The sequence below is a fragment of the Ursus maritimus genome, unplaced genomic scaffold, assembly GCF_017311325.1.
Source record: "Ursus maritimus isolate PB19 unplaced genomic scaffold, ASM1731132v1 scaffold_3, whole genome shotgun sequence".
In the NCBI taxonomy this organism is placed as follows: Eukaryota; Metazoa; Chordata; class Mammalia; order Carnivora; family Ursidae; genus Ursus; species Ursus maritimus.
In genome coordinates this window covers 11877194-11904305 of record NW_024425563.1, presented here as the reverse complement: position 1 = coordinate 11904305, position 27112 = coordinate 11877194, and the positions used below count along the sequence as shown (strand labels likewise).

The following is a 27112-nucleotide window of genomic DNA, read 5'->3' as shown; positions in this document are numbered from 1 at the left end:
ATTACTCATAATAGCCAGAAGGTGGAAACAACCTGAAAGTCTACCAATGGATGAATGAATAAACAAAACGTGGTCTATCCCTACAATGAAATATTATTTGGCCTGTAAAAGGAATAAAATTCTGATGCCTGATACAACATGGATGAATCTTGAAAATATTATGCTAAGTGAAATAAACCAGACACGGTAGGACTAATAATGCATGATTCCACTTCCATGAGGTATCTAGAGTAGGTAGATTCACAGACATGAAGTAGGATATTGGTTATCAGGGGCTGTGCGGAGGGGATGGTGGGGAGTTCATGTTTAACGAATACAAGAATTCCAGTTTGGGATAATGAAATTGTCCTGTGATGAAGAGCAGTGATGGTGACGCAACAATGTAAGTGGACTTAATGCCACTGAATTGTATCCCTGAAAGTGGTTAAAATAGTACATTTTATATTATGTACATCTTCCCACAATAAAATTATTTAAAAATAAGGCAAGAATAAAGAACATTTCTTCTTGCAGTTTTCTAGTTGGGATTTGGTTGCCAGGAAGGTCTCGAGAGAGTCCTGCAGGGGTATAAGAAAAAGGGAGGGGCTGCAACCTCAGTGCCATGCCTGGCTCTTCCCGCAGTAAGCCTTGTGGAACCAGGCAGGCTGCACAGCTTACTACATTCTAGGGCCTGCCTGAGGCAGAAAGAAAGATGGTCCACATGGTAGTCCAGCATCTCTACCTCATGTCTTTGATGGCCGAGTCCCACTTTGCTGGAAGAGATTCCTTCTTTTCTCAAGATGTGGGACTTCCAGGAACCCAGGAGATATGTGGGGCAACAGATGCCCATTGCCCATCTCCAGAAATGCTGACGTGAAGGGTGACACACGGCCTTTAAGAATTATTCTGTTGACCCCCTCCCTATGATTAACAGGCATGAAAATTAGATACTGCCCCCCATCTAGGCCCACCTGTTTGTCAGGCCAACAGTAACAAGGGTCCTCATCATAAATGATAGATGTTGTCCTCTCCATCCCCCTCGTCAAGGTCCAGCCCAAGATTCACATGTCCCAGGGTGTTGCGACGAAGGATCTCCCAGCCCCGGTGGCTGCTGCTGTGAGATGTGGTCCGGGACAGGGAGGGGGTTGGGGGGGCCAGAGAGGCTCTGGCTATGGTCCCACTTTCAATGGCAGAAACAGAGGGCTGTTTCTCAGAAAGCTGCTCTTGTCCATCCTCCTTGTCTGAGCCCTTGAAAGCTTCCACATAGCGAAGTACTCGCAAAGGATTTTGATCATGGTGGTTCTCGACTCTGAGGAGGGCAAAGGGGAAGGGATTCAGTTTAGGTGAAGAGAAAAGGACTGTGATGAGAAGGAGAGAGAGGTGGAAAGAACACATGGAGGAAACAGGACCAAGAGGACAAGGAAGGAAGGGACCAGAGTCCCAGGATCAAATGAAGGGAAGTGCAGTAGAATGGAGGGTAAAGTGGGATAGAGACCAAAGAGGTAAGCAGTCAGGTTTTAGAGAGTAGTGGGGTGTGTGTGTGTGTGTGTGTGTGTGTGTGTGTGTGTGTAATAGTGAACACGGAAGAGAAAACAGAGAGAGAGGGGAGAGCCATGGTCAGGAGCTGAAGGTAGAGTATGGAGAATGTTAGCTTCAAGGCAAGAATTTACTAGACATGGGGGTCAGGTAGGAACAAGACTAGAACAACCTGGGTAGCCCATGCCCACGTCTAAGCATGGACACATACATAGCCTCACACACGTTACTGCCCTGATGTACTCACAGCCTGGCATCAGCTATTAGCGGTCTTGTCACCCTCCTCATCAGCTCCACCCACTTCCTCTAAACAGGCTAATGCAGTCTCACTTTATAGAGTGATGATGTCTCCCATTGGTCTAATTGGGGATCTCAGGAATGAAAAGATGTGTACTAAATGTGGAACTGGTTACACTACTCCCATGGCCTCACACTTGTTGGCACATTACATATATGCACTGTCACTCACCGCAGGAACCAGCGGTCCCCCAGCCCGTACTGGCACCCGCAGATCCCAGAGCGAGGCCACAGGAAGCGAGGCAGCTTCCTCTCCAGCATCACCGTGGTGGCCACCACCTGGGAGGAGTGAGAGGTAGAGGAAACTCAGAGTCATGAGGTTTCAGGGGACACTTGAGGCCACTGTCATAGGCACCAAAGAAGAACCTGTCAGATGAGGATCCCAGAGATTGGGGAGATGACAGTCATTTAGCCATGCCCTCACCTGTGCCAGGCATCATGCTACCTGCTTTACTCATCATTCATCATAAAAGCAGAGAGAGAATATTTTATGAGTGTTTTCAATAAAACTGTGACCCCTACATTACTATTCACATTCATAGAAAATGAGCCACTCCAAACTAATTTCATTTGCTTTTTCATAGGAAAGCCATAGACTAGCTATCTTGATTTAAATGAAATGATTAAATAGAATCTCTATGATGGTGGAGATGAAATGATGCTGCTAGTGTTCAGGGAATTTGCAGCAAATTAAATACCCATATCCTACAAAGAAAGAGAGTGGGTTAATGACTTGGGTAAACTTGGCAGGGAAAATTCTAGTGGCACGTCACATGTTCTGTCCTTTGACCAGCCCTCATTAATTACTTAGATGAAACATAGAAGACAAGCTTATCAAATAAGCCTGTGACATAAAACTGGGAGGGATATGTAATATGTGAGGTGACAGAAGCAATATAAAAATGGTATCACCAGACTGGAATGCTGGTCAAAAACCAATAACGTGAAATCTAAGAGAACCAAATGTAAGGTCCTACACATTTATGTTTAAGACCAAAGTATCTGTGTAAGTACAGGAAAACAGCAAAGGGGCCCCACTAATTAAGTTGCATAACAAAGATGCAGGGGTTCTAGTTGATCATGACCTTGGTAAGGGCAAATTGTATATTTGCTAAAAGACCTGGCTCAATTTGAGGTGGCATTTATACTATAGTGTCCAAAGCAAGGAAAGGCATGACACTTCTTTATACTGCATTCCTCCAATCCTATCAGGACCACTCTAGTTTTGCAATGACCATGATCTTGGTTAGTTGAAGGCACCAGCAATCCTTAAAATAGCCCAATTTCCCATGTCATGTTCTTCCACTCAATTTTCTTAGTTGCACCAAGTTCCCTCCAACCTCAGGACTTTTAATCATTTGTTCCTTTTCCCTACAGAGCTCTTCTCTTTCTTTATCTTGAAAAGGACGTTTATGGGGAGCCTGGGTGGCTCAGTCATTAAGCGTCTGCCTTCGGCTCAGGGCGTGATCCCAGGGTCCTGGGATCGAGCCCCACATCAGGCTCCTCTGGTGGAAGACTGCTTCTTCCTCTCCCACTCCCCCTGCCTGTGTTCCCTCCCTCGCTGGCTGTCTCTCTCTCTAATAAATAAATAAAATCTTAAAAAAAAAAGAAAAAGAAAAGGACATTTATGTGTCCTGTTGTGCCATAAGTCATCACCCCGCCCCCCCCAACCTTGTTCTGGTAACAGAACCTCTTTAGCTTACAGCATTGTTCCTTCACCATCCTGTCCATCAGTTAGGGTAGACTGGACTACACACAGGCCTGGCCAATTAGTCTATTCTCCCCTAAACTCCACCACCACCATCTCCACTCTCCAGTCCTTGGCCTTAACTTCAGATTCAGGGATGCACTTATGGCTCAAACCCGTTACAGTGAGATGGAACTTAGACTGGGTTTTCAGGGGAAAGATGTTCTTTGAGGGATTACATATTGCACAGCATCAGGAAACACACAATACTACAGGAAAGGGGCTCTTGGAATTGCTCAATGCAGTACATCTGCTCATTCCTTTGGGAGTTTGGAGCTTCTACAAGACATGGGAAAGAGTGACTTAGGAGAGTCTGGATAGGAGAGCAGAACAGGGAAACTAATGTCATGTGGGAAACGGAGATATAGGCTCTGGCCAGATATGCCTAGAGCTAGTTTAGTTCTTTAAACTTTCCACTTATGAGGACCAACATATCCTCCTCCCAATACCTTTTTTTTTAAAAGTCTATTCGAGTTTGGTTTTCTGTCCATGTAGCCGAGAGTCCTGATTGATACAACCCCTATCCTTCATCTCTTTCTTTCATTCTTCTTAACTGGCCAATTCTTACTCCACCAGGAAAGCATTTCCTAAGCTTTCCCATCAGACTGCTCTGTAGCATCCTGTTCTTAGCATCTTCTATTTCTCCATGACACTCTTACTACTGTAACTGTACAGGCTTCCAGGAAGTCCATTGTTAATGGCGGTCTTCTGAACCAGACTGTAGGCTCCATGAAGACACAGATGGCATCTATTGTGTTCATGATGGTGTCCCCAGCTCCTAGACATTTTCCAACACATAACAGCCTCTAAGTAATTATTATTAAGTGAATGGAAGGTCTGAGGGGATAAATGACGGCTGTATTCAAATGTCTGAATGGTGTTCATACAGAAGAGTGTGTTCTGTGTTATGTGAGAAGAAAAGGCTGGGCCCAAAGAATGGAATTGTAGAAAGATAGGTTTCAGCTCAATGCAACATGGACATTTCCAGTAACAAAAACTTTTGAAATACGACAAAGCTCTCCTCCTCCCAACCACTATCCAAATCCGCACGATAAAAAGGTCCTAATCAGCATTAAAAAAGATATTAAGTGACCCTTTGACCGATGAATAATCTCTAGGTAGGAGCTCAACTAGAAGACCACTAAAGGTACTTACAACTCTAAAATTGTATTATCCTCAATGATATAAAGAAAAAAATCACAGAGAAACAGGGAGAAGCAAATAGAAGATAAGGTGAACATTAAAAACTAGAATATATAGGGGCATCTGGCTGGCTCAGTCAGTAAAGCATGCCACGCCAACTCTTAATCTTAGGATTGTGAGTTTAAGCCCCATGTTGGGTGTAGAGATTACTTTAAAAAAATCTTTGAGAAATAATTAAATAAAAAAAAATAAAAACTAGACTATATAAGAATAAGACAGTTTCTAGTTCTCACTGGACCCAAGGTTGACTATTAGATCGACTTTTCTCCTGTGATCAATACCTCAGCTCTTGGGTATTGAACCTACCCCATCACACCATTTTACCCTCCTTTTGTTTCTTCCTCTGTCCAAATATACCTTTGTTGAGGTGACAACCCCACTGGATTATTCTGTGATTCTCCTAAGAGTCATCTACCATAACATATTCCACTTTGATTTTTCTGTCCATACTCTTCCCCTTAGTAAGACTAACACTAATAAACTCACCTGCGCCCTCCAGAGCTCGTCCCGCTCGTGGGCCACCCGCCAGTGTGTGTCACCCATCATGGCGATGAATAGGTTGAGCATGAGCAGTGTGGCGATGATGGTGAAGGCAAAGTAGACAATGCCAAACATGAAGGGCAAGTTCACTTCGTAGTTGGCAGGCCCATCGATGACAGTGAGGAACAGCTCGAAGGTGCTGAACAGTGCCATGGGGTAGTCATAGAATTGCCCTAGATTGGCTGGGTCCTCTGTCTGGAAGATGACATAGAACGCTGCTCCGCCCAGAAAGTAGGCATGGAGATGGGGAAACAGGGAGTTATCACAATAAGTATGGGCCTAGTCATATCTCCACATACTTACACACTTGCAGACACATAGATATGCCCATAAATGTACATATGTGACTGTGTACATGTAAGTCACATTCTACATGGGGACCTGGCTAACCCTGAGATGTCAAATGACCCAGTTCATCAGTCTGGAAAATGGTAATACTCAGCCATTTAACAAAATGTATAAAGTATGTGTGTGTATTATAAATATTATAAATATATATATATTTTTTATAAATATATATTCACATATAAGATGTGAAAAGCAGTTAGGTGACTTATTACACACTTATTACACTTATTACACACACACACAAAATAAGTCACCTAACTGCTTTTCACACAAAATAAGTCACCTAACTGCTTTTCACATCTTAGAAAATAGAATATGTAAAAGATGATTTGTTACAAGAATGCATGGAATCTCCAACAATTTCAAAGAACTGACATATGAAATGATGAAAAAAAAAGCACCTTTAAAAAAAAAATCTCAGTGACCTCTAGATAACCATCCATCACTCTGAGATTCCCTGGGTGAACTTGGACCCTCATGGAGAAGGTTTCCCAGCTCAGTGTCTAGCCTGCTGGATAATACTGCACATCCTGGAACTTTAGTACAGCATTAGAACCTTTGAAACACTCCTGCCCGTATGGTAAACAGAAATATAAAAGTGATCTCAAGAATGGAAATAGGGTCTATGACAAAGAATCAAAAAGCAAGTGCAACAATCAAGAAGAGATGGTTTAGGAGATTCTGGGTATAGGACATCGACAGAAAGCTGCTCTGTCATCATGATCTCATTTTGTAATTGGCAAGTCATGATACTATACGCTATATAACATATATATACTATGCAACATACGCATACTATGTAACTATACATATATGTTGTGAGTGGTAATTTATGTGTGCAGATGGGGTAGAGAGTGGGGAGAAAGAATACATAAGAAATACTCCAAATAGGCAGACTACCACAGTTTTACCCATTCATAACTCAGATCTTGGGGCATTTTTTTTTCAGTCTACTGTTTGGTGGGAATCCCTGTTAAATGGGAATTCTTAGGACAAGAATAGTGTCCTTTGTACTAAAATCCATGGTCTTTTAGAGCTGGGGGGAGGGGTCTTTAAATACTGCCTAGGACATCCCCTTGTCTTACGGATGTTTAGTTGCAGACATTAAAGACTGGATTTGAGTTGCCAATCTTACTCCTCTTCCATCCTCTTAGCACCTTTCCCTAAGAACTTTCTCCACTTGTTCACTGCCCTCACCCTCCCTCGGGCTCTGGCTGTTATTTTCTGACTATCCTCCTCTCTCTACCCTGAGAGTCCCCCTCTCCCCGAGCAGCTTGGGCTGAGACTGAGTCCCTGCTCCCTCTTTCCTCAATCTCTCTTTACAGCTCTTTTTCTTCTGTTTTCCTCTCTCACTCTCAAACTTTCTAAAATCTTTTTCAGTACCTCCTCTTTGAATTCTTTCTTTTTCTCCCAAATTCGATCACACATAGGAAAAAAAAAGTATGTTCTGTGTTATTGAATTCTCTATGCTTCTTCTGAAGTATAAACACAGAAGAGTTAAATATTGCACTGTCTCTGTTTGCCCACATAGTTTTCTGAGATCTGCAACTGGCCAGTCTTTCCTGTTTAATGGCCCTCTCTCTCCAAAGCCTTTCTTCTATCTCTTCTTTAATGATCTTGCAGAGCGGTTAGTCAACATGAATGTTATTGGCCCATAAAGTCAGAGTGCATGGTCTCACTTCTAAGCCAACCTGAGTGACCCATATCCCGTGGATATGCTTTTTGACTCAATTTCTACTGGGGAGGTGGGGAGCAAAACAGAGAACTGAGAAAGAGTGAGCCAACTTTCTGAAGAACTGGACCCCATTACCTAGTAGAAGAGGGGACAGTGCTCTTACCTGAGGCAAATCCCAGAATAACCACAGCCATTAACCAGCAGAAACGCATGAGGTCTCCAAAAATCATCTACAGGAAAGAGAAGGGGAGGGAGGGTGGAGTGACCCTTCTCCACCTGCCTCTCTGCAGCCATCCTGCTAGACTGGAGGCCCCCTAGCTCCACCAGATCCACTCAGAGCAGTGTTTTCCTGTTTGCTCCGACTTCCTCCCTCTGTCTGGAAAGGTCCTACAGCTGAAGCCAGAGGAAGCTTTGGGGAAAGCACTGACCTTCTGGATCATGATGCTGAAGGGACCAAGCATCTGGAATCCTCGAGCAAAGTACATAACACTGCACCAGCCCAGCACCAGGGCAATGGACATGGGCACCATCTCCCCGTTCATGTTGGAGAGCCGCATCGCCATGGTTACCAGCACCATGCAGGCATAGATGATGCTTGGCAGAGGGGGGAGGAAGAGAACAAGGAGTGAGAGAGGAAATATTCTTATCCCCTCTAGCATGGTGAAGATTGGGTAGTACCCCCTCAGGCTTAGTCCTTACACCCAAAACACACACATATGAGCCCACCAGAGGGAAATCCCTGAAGGTGAGAGTCAACTGAGGTCTAGGTCCCGGAGAGTAAATGGGAGACCTGGAACAATTCTGGCAAGGGAAGGCAGGGGACTGAAAGGAAGGGACACTCACATGATGACATGGAACGGTCCCCCGAGGATAGTCTGTCCAAAATATCGAGAAGCACCAACCCTAAAGATGTCTGGGATCTAGGAAGGCACCGGTAAAACAAAAAGACAATGTGGACTGCAGTTCAGTCTGGGACCCCAGGTGGATGGCCTCAGCTTGGACCCTGATGGTACCTCACCTCTAGGAGCAGGATGATCACAGCCCCCGCAACGGTCACCAATTCCCCCACCAGACGGATTTTATCCTGCTGAGTCACATAGGCCTCCTGTGGGGGTAAGTTCAGGGTAAGTACTTTTTGATGGATTAAGAGTCAAATCTTTTTTGGGCAAGTGGTCTAAAACAACTGAAGTCCATCTCAGATAAAGAAAAGCCCCCATTACCACCATCATACCTCCCACCCCCTACCACTGTATTTGTTATTGTGGCTAACTCTGTTTTCAGGGCATTAGTCTAGGTATCCAAGGCTTAAAATACATTGTACATGCTAATAATGTGAGCCACCCCCTAGCGAATCACTATAATATATATGGTGAGCAGAAGTTTATGATATGTGTACCAAGGGGTTGAGATCACATTTCAGAGTATCGAGTTAAGAAGGCTAAACCAACAGGAAGAGTTATCAGTGGTTTGGGATGGTTTCAACTATGCTGAAAGTCCAGATTTTCCAATCTCATTGTGATCCTTGGAAGATAGACTAGACTATAAACATATCACAGAATTCAGATTCCAGAATGGACCCAGAACCAACTAGTTTTAGCAAAACCTTGAATAAACCACTTAATCTCTCTGAGTCTGAGGTTTCTCATCTGTAAAATGGAGACTATAATGCTTTACCTTCCAGTGTTATTGTGGAGATCACATTCGATGATGTATCTGGATGTAGTTTATAAACCAGAAAGCACTATAGATATGTTAATTGTAGTTTTATTATGATTTGGCAACATAGAAAAGGTCAGAAAACAAGGCTAGAGACACTGTATGGATTTTAGTTTTGGAAGAGTCCCAAAACTTAACTTTAGTTAAGGAAGGTCCCTGCCTTATCCTGAGCAGTGGGCATAGAAGATATAGCCCTAAGGTCAAGACAAAAGAAGACCATCCTCCTTATGTGCATGTGATTTCACAGTGAAAGTCTTACAACTTAACACATATGCAGTGATAGAATTCAACAATAATGATCCTTAACTTTTTTGAAGTGACGAGTCCATTGGAGAGTATCATTAAGACTGTGGACCCCCTTGCCAGAAAAATGTGTTCATATATATGTAATCCCCACATGAAATTGTATAAATAATTTCAACACATTCAAGTATGCTTTAGACTCTGAGGAGCTCTCTTCTCTAAGGTCACTTCTCTGAGTGGTGCACCCAAGAAAGGAGTTGAGAGTCCCAGCGCCAGTGGGAAAGTTGATGATCTAAGCTAGGAAGGGTGTGATCCCTCATTAGGCATGAGGAATGCTAATCATCTCTGCTCTGCTGGTAAACTGGAACCTCTAAGCATCCCTCAACAGGGTACTTTGAGAATGTACTCCCTGGTCCAGTGAGAGACATAATTTTGAAATAGGAAGAGATGCTATGTGGTAGGAGGGGATCAATGATATAAAGAAGGTATCCACCAGGAGCCCCATTGTTTCTCAGAAAGCGACAGCTCAGAAGCACCCAAGGATATGAGGCTTTATGGAAGAATAGGACCAGACTACCAACAGAGGGTGGAAACGTTTCAGGTAAATCCTATGGGACTAGGAGAGATCATAAAAAGAGCTGGTGTCTGTGTTCCTAGGAAACAACGTGATCTAACCACCTGCGGCTAGATTTTGGTGACTTTGTTATTGTTGTTTGTTGTTTAAGGAACTGATATTCTCTTGACAAACTGGTCGATTTTATTTATCATCTAAGAGACAATTTGCCTTTTGCCTTGCTTCCAAGGAGGCTCAGAGGCTGTTTGTTTTGTTTTGTTTTTGTTTTTTATACTCAGCTCTGAGTCCCCTACCTCTGTCCTGAAATTCAATTCATAGGCCTTGTTCTTTTTCTTTATCTTAATGTTCCTGTAGCATCTCTCTTTAATTGTAAAACATTCCAACTCCTTTTGAGAATCAGGTAGTGAGTAGTTGGATAAATAATAAGTACATTAACTATAGAAATAAAATAACTGCATCTGTGCCAAATATGTGTCTGTACAAAAATTTTGAATTCTTTCACAAGTTTTTATCTTTGTTAAATAGGTCTGGAAATCTGCTCGCTCTTGGCTCAACTAAGTAAAGGAATTGCACAAGTTGGCCCTGAGCATTGTGCGGGATCATAGCGCCCCTAGAGGACGGTGGGAGAGTGGCATCGGCTATTCCCTCAGGAGGTGAAAAGGTGAAACACCAACCAATGACACTCTTCTTCTGGGGCTTCTCCTCACTTCCACCCCTCTGCTTGTTTAACAGATTCCTCTACAAGTAGGAGTTCTGGGGCGCCTGAGTGGTTCAGATGCTTAAGAGACAGACTCTTGGTTTCAGCTCAGGTCATGATCACCCGGTGGGGTGATCAAGCCCCACTACGGGGGTTCTGTGCTCAGTGGGGAGTCTGCTTGAGATTCTCTCTTTCCCTCTCCTCTGTCCCTGCCACAACCCTGCCTTCTCTCTCTCTCAAATAAAACAAGAACAAAAAACAAACCAAGTATGAGTTCTGCACAAGTTCACCAGTGAGTAACAGGTGTCCCAAGCTTTATCACAGCTCCACCTGGGATCTGACTACCCTAAAGTAGCTGCTGCTACAACTCTGTCCTTAAAAGTCCTCTCCTAAACCGGGCCGCACAGTGCCACAGTCTCCTGAAGGCTCCCTTCCTCGCTGCTATCCAAGATCACCACACAAGACCCTCATATAGGGGTTTTATTTGTCTTTAATTGCTCTCTCTAGAGAGGAAAAGGTAATATATATGTGTGAAAGTTGCAATAAAAATAATGGCAATTCATACAACTCAATAGCAAAAAATAACAATCTAATTAAAAACTGGTCAGAGGAACTTGAATAAATATTTTTCCAAAAAAGACATATAATGGTGCTCGACATCACCAATCACTAGGGAAATGCTAATCAAAACCAAAATGATATTTATATCACACCTGATAGAATATCATCCAAAAAAACCCAAACAAACCAGGGAATAACAATATTGGTGAAGATGTGGAGAAAGGGAATTCTTATGCACTGTAGGAATGCAAATTGGTGCAGCCACTATGGAAAACAGTATGGAGGTTCTTCACAAAATTAAAAATATAACCGCCATATGATCCAGCAATCCCACTTCTGGGCATATACCCAGAAGAAATAAAAACAGGATCTTGAAGAGATATCTGCACTCCCATATTTATTGTAGCACTATTCATAATAGCCAAGATATGGAAACAACCTAAGTATCCATCAATTGATGAATGGATAAAGAAAACATGATATATATATATACCATAAAATATTATTCAGCCACAAGAAAAGAAGGACAGCCTGCCATTTGTGACAACACGGATGGACCTTTGGGGCATTACGTTAAGTAAAATAAGCCCAACAGAGAAAGACAAATACTGCACATGGTGTCACTTATATGTGGAATCTAAAAAAAAAAAAAGGTAAAAATCCTAGAAACAGAATAGAAAAGTGGTCACCAGGAACTGTGGAGTGGAAGAAATAGGGAGAAGTTCGTAAAAAGGTATAAACTTTAAAGCTCTAAGAAGAATAAGGCCTTAAGAACCTAACGTACGACATGACTATAGTTGATTACTACACTGTATTATATAACTGAAATTTGCTAAGAGAGGGGTGCCTGGGTGGCCCAGTCAGTTAAGTGTCCAACTTCTGGTTTCGGCTCAGGTCGTGCTCTCAGGGCCATGAGGTCAAGCCCCAGATGGGGCTCTGCCTTCAGTGGGGAGTCTGCATGAGATTCTCTCTCCCTCTGCCCCTCCTGCTTGTGATCTTTCTCTCTCTATAATAAATAAATAAATCTTAAAAAAAAAAAAAGAATTTTGCTGAGAGTAGAATTTAATTGCTCTCACCAAAAACTAAGGTAGAAGGTAAATATGCGAGGAGATGAGTGTGTTAATGAACTAGATGGTGGGAGCACTTTCACACTGTATACATACTCCAAATCACTGCAACGTACATGTTAGGTATCTTGCAATTTTCTTTATCAATTATACCTCAATAAAAATGAAAGATTAATGGAACTACTGGGCTTTTAAAGCACTTTCTTTTTCTTTTGGTTTTCAGGGGAATTCTAGTGCTTCGCACCAATGTATATAAGGTTGGCTCTCAGTTTGGAATAGATAACTCTTTTCAAAGTTGAGATTTTCACGTTTTAAAAAAGGACAGGAGCATTGAATTTTGGTGAACGACGTATTGATGTCTATTGAACTGATAATAAGAATTCCCCCTTCATTAACCACCTCTGTGAATTAAACCCTAAACTCAAGCTGGGAATGAGCTTTCCTTTGAATTTCTGAGAATTTTATTCCCTGGAGACTGTATTCAAGATTTTCTGTCTATATTGAGAGCCTGATCCACAGTTTTCAGGATTTTTGGTCTTTATGAAAGGGTTTTGGGATCAAGGTTGTGCTTGGTAAAGTAAAGTAGAAGACACACTCATTCTTGAGGTCCTGTTCATTCAGTCTCCCAGTTCTCTCTCAAATGCTTCCCTTTCCTCCAATTCGCAGCACTACTCCCTTACTGCAAACCCGTGGCATCTGTCATCTGGTTTACCATGAAGCCATTGCCCTCATTTGGCCCACTCCCCGCCATGCTTCTGGACTGGTCTTTCTAAAATGCAAATGTCATCACATGGCATCTCTGCTCTATACCTTTCCTGGTTCCCTTAAGTCTTCAGAATAGAAGTGAAAGGGAGAGAGGCACCGGGGTGGCTCAGTCAGTGAAGTATCGACTCTTGGTTTTGGCTCAGGTCTTGATCTCAGGGTTATGAGCTCAAGCCCTGCCTTGGGCTCTGCACTCAGTAGGGAGTCTGCGGGAGATTCTCTCTCCCTCTGCCCCTCCCCTTGCTTGTTTGCTCTCTCTCTCTGATAAATAAATAAGTAAATAAATAAATAAATAAAATCTTTAAAAAAAGAAATGAAGGGAAGATGGGAATGGAGGGTGCTGCCTAGGCGTTTATCATAGCAGAAATTCCATTGATAATGTCTAAATTAAATTAATGAATAAAGACGGAAGCATATTATTCAGCAGTGTGGCGATAATGACAGGAATGAAAAACTTAAAGAGGTAAAACCTGGTTGCCTCCATGGAATAGGACGTGCGTCAGGAGGGGCCGGCCCCCACACTGCTGCTGTTCATTATACCTGCCCTCTAATTTTTAAATCATGTGCCTGTATTCTTTTAATTAGAAGTGCCACTGGGAGATGAGAATTAAACAAAATAAGACCTGGACTACCAGACGTGACGTACAGAGCCCTTGCTGGTCTGGCTCCTCCTCCGTGTCCTCACGTTCCGTGTGATGCTCCGGCCACATTGAACTATTGGGGTTCTTTGGCGTTAAGCTAGGCCTTTGTGTGGACTATGCCCTTTTCTTAAACTGCCCTCCTCCATCATAGTTCCTGGCCCACTTTAGCCTTAAGAGTCAGGTCATGGCATTCCTCCTGGGGCTCCTCTCCTGTCCCTCCACCCCAGCTCAGGGGTTCTCCCATAGGCACCTGGCACCACTCTGCTTACAGACCTCACCCAGCACACTATAATCATCAGGGCGCTACATGCCTCACCAGTCATCTCAGAGCTCCTTGAGACCAGGGGCACCTCACTCCTTTTTATCCACAATGCATGGTGCAGTGTAGTGGATGCTCCATTGTTTTGAAAGAAGGAAGGAGGGAAAGGAGGGGGTAAGCAGGGAGGTTCAAGCTGAGCATGATCTGAGAGTTGCAGAAGGGAGATAAAGAGGGAATCAGGAAGCAGGAAACCCATCTGGAGGCGAATGGGGAAAAGGTCACAAAGATTCGGGGTTTTCCAGGATTTTGAGATTTGTAGCTCAAGGTCACCTAAGAGGGCCTGGCTAATAATGTACTGAGAAAATACTCTACACCACTCCTCTAAAAATAAATGTCTTTCATTAATGACTGGAATTCTTTATATCATCATAAGCTTTGGAATTTCAGGAGTTGTCAACAGCCAAATCCCCTGAGGAGGCTGACCATTCATACTTCATGGAAGTGAGCCTAATGACCTTGCTCTCATTTACCAGCTGGCTGAGCTCATTGCCTTGAAGGAAATGCCCAGAGGGGGTGGGCAGAGCAGAGTCAGAGTCACCTGCACCACCGCAGAGACGGGCAGGGAGCGTGGGCAACCCAGAGGAAGTGGGAAGACGGCCGAAACTGCACTCAAATTCCAGTCCTAGACATTCTTTTCCTCCCCAAGACCCCAGCTTGCAAAGGAACGAAGTTTCCAGAAAGAGTCCTGCTGGCTCGTAATGAGGGGTTACTCTGATCCTCTAGAGCATGCAGGGGGTCCTAACCAAGGCTGCCCCTCACACGCGGTGTCCCTCATCCCGACCGCGAGAGATGAGGTATAGCTGGACAAACTGGGGCATGTGGCAGGCCCTGGGGGCCCCTCAAAGCCCAGAGACATGAGTTTCTCATGCAATGGGGCCACTAAGAAAGGAGACTGGGACCGAGCACATGACTCTGGAGAAAGAAATGGCCTAGCTTGGTAGGTACAGGTGAAGTTCGGCAGTGAACCAGACCAAAACCCCGATCCCAGGGCTGCCCTTACCCACTGAGTGCCTTTGCCAAAGTACTTAACCTCTCCTGGCCTCAGATTCATCGTCTTTAAAATGGTGATACTTTCCCTTAATAATTAGGGTATCTATGTGGACTAAAGGATATAAGGCTTTGTCATCCAAAGTGCGGTCCACAGACTCACAACATCATCATCCCCCCGCTGCTAGTTAGAAATCTCGGGTCCCACTGGAGCTTTAATTGTCAGAATCTGATTTTAACCAGCTCCCCCAAGCACTGATAAATGCGTGTAACTTGCACAAGGTAAGCACTCAGCACGTGTTATTTTTACCTACCAGCCCCCCTACTTCCATTCATCTCTTTTTCTCTTTAATTTGCTGTGCTTGTCCCATAATAAGCTGCTTAGGATCCCTGAACAGCATTGTGTAGAGCTGGATATTAACTGGGTTTTCAAGTAGCTGTGGTGCTTTGGGTTGTTCAGAGCTTGTGAGGAATAATGATGTGTAGACAAATCAATCCCACTGACCACGACAGGTGGAGGACTTTTTTTTTTTTTTTTTTTTTGCACAAAGCAAATATTTAATAAATGATTCCTGAATTATTCAATTTGTTTGCTGCTTTCTTAGTTATTCTTAGGACAGTGTTCTTTCTATTGCTTTTTAAAATTTAAATTCCACTATAGTTAATATACGGTGTTAAGTTAGTTTCAGGAGTACGATATAGTGATTCAACAGTCCCATACATCACCCGGGGCTCATTGAGATAAGTAAGCATACTCTTTCTCCCCTTCACCTATTTCACCCATCCCCCCTGATAACTATGTTTGTTAAAAGAGTGGGGCTTGTTTGTCTCTTTTCTTTCCTTTGTTTTCTTTCTGAAATTCCACATGCGAGTGAAATCCTATGGTATTTGTCTTTCTCTGACTAACTTATTTCACTCAGCATTATGCTCTCTAGCTCCATCCATGTCCTTGCAAATGGCAAGATTTCATTCTTTTAAATGAATGCAAACCTATGAGTCATTCCTGCAGCACTGTGCTCCCTCCCCCCTGCACCTAATCCATTGTGCTGTAGTGATGCCACCCTGGCCCCCAGCATGTCCCTAGGCCAACCCACCATTATCTCTTGCTTGCTGAACCATAACAGCCTCTTAACTGGTCCCCCCACATCCACGCTGGTGTCCTCAAATCTGTTCTCCACCTTATAAACAGAGACATGTTTCTAAATCAAAGTTCTTGTTAAGTCCCTCCCCTATTTAAAATCCTTCTGAGCTTCCCATTGACTTTGGCACAGAAAGTAAAATCTTCAAGATGGCCTGCAAGGCCCTTCATGATTTGAGCAGGGTCAGCCTGGGCAACCTCATCTGGCAGCTCCTGCCCCACCCAGCTCCTGTGCTCTAGCTCTTCTTTCTGTCCTCGGATGCTGGCAAAGTTCTTCCTGCGGCAGGGTTTTTTTGGTGCATGCTTACTGCCTAGGACTAACTCTCCAGCTTTAACTGGTGTCCAGCTCTCGGCTTAGGGATATTCCTCAGGAAAGGCGCCTCTGGCTTTTCAGCATGCCTAGGCCCCTGTTATAAGCTCTCCTAGCAGCCTGTCCTTCTTCTTGTCATATGAAACCATAATGTGAATTGTAACAATCACAGGTTGTGATGAAATATCTATTCATTTACTTAATGTAAACCAGTCTGTAGACCCGAAAGGGCAGAGATCATGGGTGTTTTGCTCAGATCGTGTTGAATTCCTAATGCCTACAACAATGTCCAGGCTCCATAGGCTCTCTATGGTTATTTGCTTAATGAACAAATTAGTGACATGTTCTTGGGAAAAGGGCAGGAGAGAGATCGAGGAAATCTTCAGGAGACAAAGAGGCATTTCAATGAGAGAGCAATGCCCTCTTGCTGAACAGCACATCAGGAATCTAAAGGATCAGAGGGATTGACTTAAGACTGGAAAGTTATAGATGAATAGGTATCAGAAACGGAAGCCAGTAGTTCTCAGGCCTGGCTGAATATTAGGATTACTCAGAGTTCTTAAAAATACCATTGACAGGGGGCCTCAGCTCCAGACATTCTAACTTATTAGAAACCAGTATTGTTACCAGCTGCCCATCTTGGTTAAAAGCCACTGATCCAGTAAGAGGTAGGATCTGTGAAAGGTCAAACAACTATTTGATTTCAGAGTTAGGACTAAAACCCAAGCCACCTGACTCCCACACTGATGCTTTCCACTCACCTGGAAACCCAAGAGAACTGGCATCACTGTGCATGTCGCCCTGCCTAAACCAAGTAGACGTTGAATGGAGGTAGGAAATCAACTGAACTAATAGAGTTCTTAGGAAACTCTGGAAAAGCACAACTTTTATGGCTGAACAATGAGGCATCTTAGAGTGCAGTAACCCCAAAGAGACCTCTGAAACTGGACAGAAACACTCTCATTCCATCATTTCTGTCTGCTTTTGTGTTATTAGCGCTGGCGCATAGAAACAGACGAGTTTTTCCTTTCCTTTCAACTGTCCTGAGAAGGTGACGCTGGGCTGCTCTCACGGAGCCCGGTGACTTCTCTGGATCCCATGAGATCCGCAGAGGAAATCCTTCAGTGGCTGGGAACCCTGTGCGCCCAGATTTATTGCTATAATTGGATAGTAAAGTATTCATTTGTGTAAGATAAAGCTCTGCGGGCTAACCAATGTGTCAACAATTATATTAATCAAATCAAGACACCAATGGTGCAATTTCCATTTTTCTAAGACTCCCAAGTAATAGAAAATAGAAAAAAAAAAAGAGAGAATTTCCTATTATTTAACAAGCCTGGTACATGGTGAAAGCAGGATCTTTCAGATCATGGTGATAAGTTTAGGAGCCCCTGATATTATCCAGATGGGCTTAGTACTGAGTAAGAGGACACAGATATTGCAGAAACTCTGGACACAGCTCAAGGAGGAACGTGAAACAATAGGGATCTTCCACTGGTAGTCTTTGCTACCTGAACCCCTTACAAAAGCATTCTTAATCTCTGAGCCCCTTTCTCCCATCAAGAAAAGAACATTTGAAAGTTAACAGTCTTCTATTTGGCCTAAAGTATCTATTATCTAGGTGGAAGACAAAAGGGTAAACATGGTAAGGGCGGGGGGAAGAAAGAAGAGGAAAGAAAAAAAGGCGGAAGGGGAGGTGCTCTCAGCTAAATCCTGCGGTAAGGGGGAGGGGATCTTCTAAAGAGAGACTATCTGGGTCAAAGGAACAGGTTAGTCTTGTGCCAGAGAGAAAGGGGGCACATGGAGAGGAGTCTCTGAGTAAAAAATTGTTCAGCATCACCCAACTCTCAGGCCAGAATGCTATCTACAGTCTAAATCCAGAAAATCCCCAGGTAAGCTGGAGCCAAAGGACTGGGAAAACAACACATCTGAAAAATAGGGCCTGGAATGTTGGAAAAGCCCAGCTCCCCTCAACTCGTACATGTGTATGCATTTTCCCCATTTCTAGTCTCTCCCCTACCCCACTGGGCCATCTCCTCAACGTCCTTATTTCTCCCTGTGTGGGTTCCATGCCTGGGCCAAGCTTCACGCCCAGTTTGAGACACGTGGGACACAACCTCCCCCCAGCGCACTGGTGCCCACTCTAACAAGGCAGCCCCAGCACACTCAGGATTGTCCTCTCCAGGTAGCAAACCCGACTCTGTCAGAGATTGGCTCTGGATCCATGAGCACACCGAATATATAGCGAGAGGCAGTTACAGAAGCAAGAGAGATGGAGTGTCTTGACCTACTCTGGGGTTCACTGATGCTCTCTGTTGCTTCTCTGTGCCTTCCACTAACTTGACTCAGGGTTTTTGCTCCTTGACTAGGCAAGCAGCTTATGTTCTCTTTCTGACCCAAACGATCCCTCTTCCTAGCCTAGGCTGTGTCACACCTGCGGCTGGCCCATCCTGCGTGCAACATCAGTCTCCGGTGACTTAGCTCTTACTTGCCTGGCAAAGTTCTTCTTCCTCTGTCTTTTGCTTTCTGCCCCCATATGTGCACTCACTTTTGGCTATTTCAGGTCACCGGGACAAGAATTTTGGTTACTCATGAACAGTAAACCAACCCAATGCGGCCATACTTGTTGACTGTCTATGCTCGGAAGTACTCATGAGAGTCTACTCATTCTGTCACCCACAGAGGAGAGTTTGCTCCCTTCAGCAGCAGACTCTCAGAGCCCCTCTCCACCTCTGCTGAGCCACCCTCTCCACCTGGGTCTCTGAAGGACACTACAGATTGGCAAGCCCACAGGATTCAAAGGAACCTCAAAAATTATTTACTTTCACCAGCTACTTAATCTGGGCATCCTTCTTCAGCGGATCCGACAGGTGGTCCGACGGCAGACACATTACTGCCAATGCCCTCATACTCTGAGAAGAGAGCACAGGCCTGGAGGGAGGTCTGTGTTGCCCTCACAGACCAGAAATGGACTCAGAAATGTACTTGGAGGGGCGCCTGGGTGGCACAGCGGTTAAGCGTCTGCCTTCGGCTCAGGGCGTGATCCCGGCATTATGGGATCGAGCCCCACATCAGGCTCCTCCGCTATGAGCCTGCTTCTTCCTCTCCCACTCCCCCTGCTTGTGTTCCCCCTCTCGCTGGCTGTCTCTATCTCTGTCGAATAAATAAATAAAATCTTTAAAAAAAAAAAAAAAGAAATGTACTTGGAGCACAATGTTCCTCCCTTTAGAACAATAGGTTTTGCAAATTATGAGGAAGCTGACAAATGTATGATGTTTGTAATAACAAGTGTTCTTTCAGGGTTAGTGAGGAAAACCACAGCTCCTTGGACACGTGCACTTTTACTCACTAGGTCGCCTTGTTTGGTCTCCTATCTCATGCCTAATTGGCGTCTGGGTGATCAGGAGCCTACAGCGGCGGGAGCCGAGTGCGTCTTTCCCAGGTAGTATCCCTCTGCTCTCCAGCACCGGCACCCCCTGCTACCACTCCCTTCCACCCCCTCCCACGAAGCATCTTCACCTGTAGCAGTTTCTGCTGGAGGACGGTGTTATCCCGGGGGTCTGTGCGGTTGCCCGTGCGGAACTTGAGGGGGCGGTAGATGCAGCAGGCCGTGAAGCAGATCATATAGAGCGCGTACAAGCCGCCCAGAATGTAGAAGTACCGCTGCCCGTATTTCTTCCACTTGAAGCTCACCAGCTGCTTCACTGGGGTCTGCTCCAGGATCTGGCGAGCCTGCCACGGAAGGAGAGCATAGATGGGGGTGACCAGCATGGTGAGGAATGCAGGATTTCCCACCGGATCCCGGAGGGCAGGGCACTAGCAGCGCCACCGTCATTCATTCGGTTAGACAGCCACTTCATTTACAACTGGTAAATTTCCACTCTACGCTGAGCCGCGTGTGAGCGCTGCAGGGGGACTACCACAGAAACACAACAAGGCGCTGGAGCACCAATGAAGTTTTGAGGGATGAGCAGCGGTTAGTGGAGCGAAAGGGGGGAGCTAGAGAAGATCTTTCCATGAAGTAGCGGCAGTCGCCAAGGCAGGCAGGTGAGAGAGGTCATCCACAAAGGCAAACGGGGTGTGTCTGGGGACATGAGAGGACCCGTGGGGAGTGGTGGGCAGGAGTTGTAAGGGGTGACATAAATCAGAGGCAGACCATCGCACACTGTGAATGCCACAGTCAGGAATTTGAATGAGCTTTCCGAATGCAATGGGGAGCATTGGGGGGTTCAAGCAAGGAAGCAGGCATATTTGTTCTGGACGTGTCATGGACCAGAGAGGAGCAATAGAGGCACAGGGGTTTGGATGTGGCCATAATCTAGGCCCCTAGGGTGGGCTGGGGCCCTGATGTAAGTACATGGTGGAAGGTTAAACACAAACGAGAGAGGGGGGCAGAAGGGATGAGGCATCTGAGAAAGGAAGAAAAGTCGAATTCAAAGCATAGCTGGAGGAATTAACCATCAGCGGAAAGAACATCTTTCCCACTGAACCCAGAGGGAAGGAGAGGCGGTGGGCAGTTTGAGGTGTTTGGTAGGTCAGAGCAGGAAGTGGAAGGAGCTCCAGGCAGGGAGCCTCTGTTTTTGCCATAATGTGGGAGTCTGGGCTTCTGATGGAGCAAAGGGGGAGAGCCAGAAGGGAGGTAAGAAGGGCTCGGAATTTTGAGGGAAGGGAAAAGAAGTTGATCTCAAGGCAAGAATAAAACCTGTCAGAGAACACTGAGAGCCCGCTGAAACGGGATACCCAGGATTTGTGCTGGCACAATTCACGCAGAGGGATTGGGGTTCTCTTTTTTTTAAAATTAAGATTTATTTATTTATTTGACAGAGAGAGAGAAAAAAAAAAAACACAAGTAGGGGGAGCGGCAGGCAGAGGGAGAGGGAAAAGCAGATTCCCCACTGAGCAGGGAGCCCAACAAGTTACTTGACCTCCATTTTGCTGCCACTGCGCATGGTCCAGGCCCCTCTGATGGCATACATTGTACCCACTGCAGTTACCAAGGACAGGGGCCCAAATTTGAGGAAGCGGACTGACAGGAACTGTGATTTATTTCTGTAGTCTCAGTTCCTTGAATAGCAACTGGGACTCAGAAGGTGCTCAATGAGGAATAAATGAATGAATGAATGAATGAATGAATGATAGGAAGCGACTTCCATTTGGAGAGGTCCTCAGCTAAAACGTTAGTTTGACAAAGGTAAGCAGAGGAGCTGGAGATGGGCAGAGGGAAAATGCAGTCAGACTGGACTTTTCTCCCAAAGGCCCCATAGTTCTGCTCTCATCCCCAACTATTAAAAGGCAGGGAAGTGTCTGGAGCCCAGGACCGAAGCAAACGGACAGGATTTGCTCAGATGCTTGACAGCCCCTGGTCCACTGCGGCATCTGTACCTCTCGCTTCTTGGAGGAAACCACAAGCTCGAGAAAGGACACATCCTCCCCCCAGGAGTCGATCTCCGTGAGGTCGTAGAGGGTGGAGGTCAGCGGCCCGTACGTCCACTGGATGTGCTTCCGCTTCTGCATCAGGTGCTGGAACATCTGCGAGGACACAGCGGGGAGGCCCAGGGTCCGTGGGAGAAGCGGGCCACGGGCACCACGCCACCCAGCAGGGCTGCTGCCCGCTCCCCGGCACTGACGGGCACTCAGCCATCCCCACGCCTCTGGTGCGTGAACCTCCTTTTGTTTCTGCTTCTCTCTCTTTCCCACAAACTCTCTAAAGATAGAAAGAAGAGGACAGGCCAAGGGAACAGCACTTCGGGTCACCGGAGCAGATATTCTAGAGTGCCGTTCTCCAAGCTCCCGATCAGGGAGGCCTGAGGCTGAGCATTGAGCGATGGGTTCGGAGTAAGGGACTGCCGCCCGCCGGGGAGCTGGGGAAGCAGGGTCTTTAGAAGGAGGCCAGAGGGCCAGGGGCGCGCCCCTCACCACAGTGTTGCCCTCCACTCCGGCCAGCTTGAAGGGGGTGAGACCCTGGTGGTTGGGCATGAGGTCCAGGGGCTGCAGGTGGTCCCCGCGCCCATCGTAGGACAGCAGCAGGTTGTACATCTGGCAGGCGAAGGTCTTGTTGGGCTGGAGGATGAGGACGTGCAGCACAGTGTTTCCTGCGGGGGGACATGGCTGTCCCATGGCTGTTGCACCGAAGGCCCCGCTCTTCCCCTGCCCACCCTGGGGCGGGCCCGAGGGCTGTGCGGGCCCCTGCCCTCACGGCCCCCAGTGTCGCCGCTCCCCTCCTGAGCCCAGCTCTTACCCAGGGAGTCCTGGGCCCGGATGTCAGCTCCATGCTCAATGAGCAGCCTCACGATCTCCTCGCTGCCCACGCAGGCAGCGAAAGACAAAGGGTGCTCCCCTGTGGACACAGAGGGCTCCGTGGCATGAGTGCCCGATGGGATGGGCTGTGTCCCGGAGTGACTGCCTCCTTCCCCCCACATCTCAGCTCCGGGCTTGCTGACACTTGTCAGCAGAATCAGAGGCAGGGATGGAGCAAGGGCCATGGGGCTTAAGCCCTCTAAGGCCTGACCCTACCAGCCTCCCAGGGCTGGAGCCCTCCTTAGCTCCCCCCTCCCTTTGCTCTTGCCCACCTCCCCACGCCCCTTTCCTCCCAGCCCTGGCCCTGCTCCCACCAAAGTAGATGAGATTGCGGGGGCTGCGGCGGAAAGCTGTGCCCGTAGCTCTTGCAGAGACGCTGGCCCCGTGGGCAAGCAGGGCTCGCACCAAGTTCACGTTCTGGTTCACGATGGCTATGTGCAGTGCAGTCTGACCTGGCCCAGAGAGAGCTCTCAGTCATGGGGTCTGTCCCCAGTTCTCTTGGGGACACAACATCCCCCTGGCATACAGAAGGTCCCTGACAGGTCCTGGCATAGATTTCTGCCCTTGGCTCAGCACGATGGCCTGGTACTTTGGGTGATTAGTCCCGTAGGCTGTCCCCTCACTGTCCCCACCTCTTGACTATTGTGGGTAGGGTGTACATGTGATCTAATGTTGCTATGAGAAAAAGAAACAGAGTATTGTCCTTCATGGAACATGAGAGGAGTAGGAAGGAAATATGGAACAGCTAAAGAAAGTCACGGATGCTAAAGGCCAAGCCTGGGATCTTTGCATTCCTTCCAACTCAAGGGCAACCTTCCTGAACCCTCTGTCACCCCTTCCCAGCAGAGGCCCATGTGAAGAGGTGACATCAGCCCCTTCCTTACTGTCTCCACCTTGAATTACTGTGCAGGCTCCTCACCTACAAATGGCTCGCACAAGGTGGGCTCCTTGACCAGCTCCGGGGCAGCCTCTATCAGCACCATGGCAGCTTCGATATTGTCATAGAGTGCCGCTATATGCAGCGCTGTCTCCCCCAAGGCTCCTGGAGTGGAGTAGGACAGGGGTGTCTTTCCTGCCCAGAGCCTCGCGAGGAAGGGGCTCCAGCTGGCGGTACTCTCCAGCACCCCCTGCACAACTCCTCAGCGTCTGGGGGCCAGGCCCCCCTCCCATCACACCCCAGCTGCACCCCACCTCTCTGCCGGAAGTCACAGCTTCGGTCCAGCAGAAGCTTCTTGAGGACACACAGGTCATTCTCCTTGGCTGCCTGGAGCAGTGGAGACTCTTGGATCCTGGGAGAAGGTGAACATGAGTCAGGTGGAGGCAGAACCACAGAGAGGCCAATGGCAGAGAGAGGATCAGAAACATTCTCTATGTGGAACAGACACGAGTCACACAAGGTGCTCAGTGACACTACGGAAAGAGTTGTTTGCTAGACTCTAGCTGAGGGTCAGACTGGGATGAGAGCCAGGTGCAGAGCTTCCCCCCCCCCCCCGATGGTTGCATCATCGTCAGCTTTTCCCCAGTTGGGGGCCGGAGGGGGTGCGTGGCTCAAGGCTCAGGTGGGTGGGAGACTCGGGGGGGGCGGTGCGGAAGGCCTGGGCTGCTGAGCAGGTGGCCATGGTGACACTGACAGGAGGCCATCAGGCCTGGCCTGGCTGAATCCATCTAAGCTGAGTAAATGTTTTCACCCCTGCTCCCAGGCCTGCTGAACCGGCTTTCCTTGGGCAAGGGGAACTTTGAGAGACCAGAGGGGCAGGGAAGCAAAGATGGGCCAGTTGTTGGGACTTGGGAGATTTACAAGCTGCCAAAATTCCAAATACCCCTCCGGGCTGTTCAGATACATATCCCCACTGTCGGGGGGAGGGAGAGTTCTGGAGTGGGGTACAGACTATCTAGTCCTTCTGTGTTTTACCCTGTTTCTGACTGAGAAGGAGCACAGCCTCAGGCTTCTCTGAGAACAGTGCAACTGGGAGCGGGAGAAGCCCTGTGGACATACCCAACCTAAGGCACCTCTTGTCAATTAATCTTTGTTTCTCTACTGCCTGCTGCCTCGATGAACCAAACAAGAGATAAAGCTGAAGCCCATCCTGCTGGGCAAACAAGTACGGGCTCCCAGGGTGAACACAAGGCAGGTGAGGGTCAAGAGGGAGAGATGAAAGGCAGACAGACTGACCAGTGCTTCCCATGACATCCCCAAGCCCCCAGGTCCTCTTTTCCAATTGCCCTGTGAGCCAGGGGGAAGAACTTTTTTATTTAAAGAAGAAGCTTTTTATCTTAAGGTGGAGCTCGAGTCTGTCTGTTAGAAAAGGACTCTCAGGAGGGACCGGCAGAGTAAGGGCCATCCCCTCCCCATCTCACCTAGTGGGAGTCTACCCAGCTCAGGGCACCCAGGGCTAGGGTTCCAGAGTTCACCTCCTCTTCTGGGGGCACCGCACACAGCCTTAGCAGCTAGGCCTCTAGCCCACCTCCCTCTGCAGAGGGGAAGTCCAGAACCCAGCTCTCTCTCCAAGATGGCCCGACTCTCACCCAGAAGTTTGGAGGGAGGGGAGGAGGTCAAAGGATCCCTCACAGAGCCTGGGGTGGGGGGTTGGTGATCAGAGAGCCTTTCCCAAATGATGGCTTAGACTGTACTCAGGGCCAGCCACACAATTTGTGAGGCCCAGAGCAAAATGAAAATGTAGGACTCCTTGTTCAAAAATGAAGCATTTTGAGTTGACAACAGCAGCTCATTAAACCAAGGGACCCTATACCACTGTCGAGGGGACCCTCGCACGAAGCCAGCCCGGGCTGGACCCCAGACCTGCTATTGTCTGCTCACTGAATCCCTAGGCAACTGTCTAATGGGCGACAAGTTCCCCAAATACTCCGAGGCAGAGGCCCACCTGCAGGATGGGTCCCTGCCCTGGCCACTTCTTCATGAAATGATCTGTCTCCAGGTGTCAGCCCCACCTGACCTGAAGGCATCCCAGGGGCAGGCACAGGCCTCATTCAATCTCTGTGTCCTCGGGATATGGCTGGGACACCGTAGACTGAGAGGTAGATAAGCTGAGTTTCCCTTATCAGCTGGTTGGCTCCAGATGTAATACAAAACAGAGCTCTCCCCCCCTTTTGCACACAGTAACTTTCATTCATACTAATGGGAATTCCTTACTCTTTCTCCAGGCAACAAGTCTTCAAAAACCTGCAGGGTCTCATGCCTTTCCCCAGTAACTTGTTCCCCATCAGCCTGCACCTGCCTCTCTCCAGGGTCAGCTGCCCTCTGTCTTGTCCCTTTCTGACCCCCGCCCCCCTCCGCCACCAGGCAGGCTGGTTAGAGCTGTGGTGTCATTTTGTCCCTGGCTTTGAGTCTACATTGAGTCTCCTCCTGCCCTGCCCATGAAAGGACGCAGCCGGGGTTTGTCACAAGCGGGCTGGGTACAGCCCAGTGCCTGGCATGGAATGCCGGCTTGCTCCAAGAGGGAGAGACAGCCGAGTGGATCACAGGGCTTGGAGGCCAGTGTGGGGTGGGATGCAGCATGACTGGGGCAGCCTACCTCTTCTGTTGCAGCATGTGGGCCTCGTCCACATGCTGATCCCAGTCCTGCCCTCTGACCAGCCAGGAGGCCAGAAGTTTCTGGAGTTGGACCCAGGGTCCCTCTGCCTTAGGTGGAGGAGCCCCCATATCTTCTCCTTACAGCACTGGCGGGTTAGGGAATGTGGTAAAAGGAGCCAGTCCGGGACTCCTCAACTGAGGAGGAGGCGGAGCCTGTTTGGGGTTGGGACTGGGAGTGTATCTCCTGTGTGACTTGTGCATGCAGCGTGTAGTGTGTGTGTGTGTGTGTGTGTGTGTGTGTGTGTACGCATGCGCACGCCCGCATGTACTGAGGGGACTGGGGGCCCTGCCAGGAGAAAGCAGATTTACCTGGAGGAGGGGCTCTTTCTAGAGAGCCCCTGGGGCACAGAACCTTCCCTAGAGCTGGGAGGGGAGAGGGGAGGGAGATTCATTCCTGGCAGTGGGTTGGGGCTGCAGCTGAGACAGGGGAAGGTGAGGGAGGGTGAGGCGGTGGAAAATAGAGGGGGAGCAAGGATGGAGCCCAGAAGGTGGGCCCCACAAGCAAGGTGAGCACTTACTGGGATATAGGACAGTAGAAAAGTGAAGCCTTCCAGCTCAGCAATCAGGCAGGTCCTGGTTTGAATTCTGGCTCTTGGCCATTACAGATCAGTTAGGCGAGCTTTCTGGGCCTCAGTCTTCCAATCTGTAGAATCGGGCCAATAATCGTATGGTTTCCTGGAAGTGTCCCTAAAGCATGATCGTAAGAGCCCAAGGACTGCTGGTTCTCCTTCCACAGATAAGCTCCAAGCCCCGAGGGGCTCCTTCTCTGTGTTGTGGTTGTCTCTGTCCTTAACCCTATAGCTAGCCTCCCGGAGGCTTCTGGGCAGCCCTCCTCTGTCTTCCCTCCCAGCTTTGTGGATCCCCAACCAGGGGAGACTCCAAA

General features: G+C 47.5%; 1 protein-coding gene across 1 annotated transcript; it reads right to left on the bottom strand.

The window, feature by feature from the left end:
- Window positions 1-566: 566 nt before the first annotated feature.
- On the bottom strand, window positions 567-26298 carry TRPV5 (transient receptor potential cation channel subfamily V member 5). Its single transcript, XM_008697315.2, has 15 exons — window positions 26171-26298; window positions 23829-23926; window positions 23557-23679; window positions 22952-23089; window positions 22579-22677; window positions 22257-22432; window positions 21723-21869; window positions 19860-20072; window positions 8344-8430; window positions 8169-8245; window positions 7754-7919; window positions 7489-7555; window positions 5249-5517; window positions 1985-2091; window positions 567-1288 (listed from the first exon to the last, which is right to left on the bottom strand). Exons 1-15 carry the CDS (start codon window positions 26296-26298, stop codon window positions 985-987), a joined length of 2199 nt encoding a protein of 732 aa, XP_008695537.2. The 3' UTR covers window positions 567-984.
- Window positions 26299-27112: the final 814 nt, after the last annotated feature.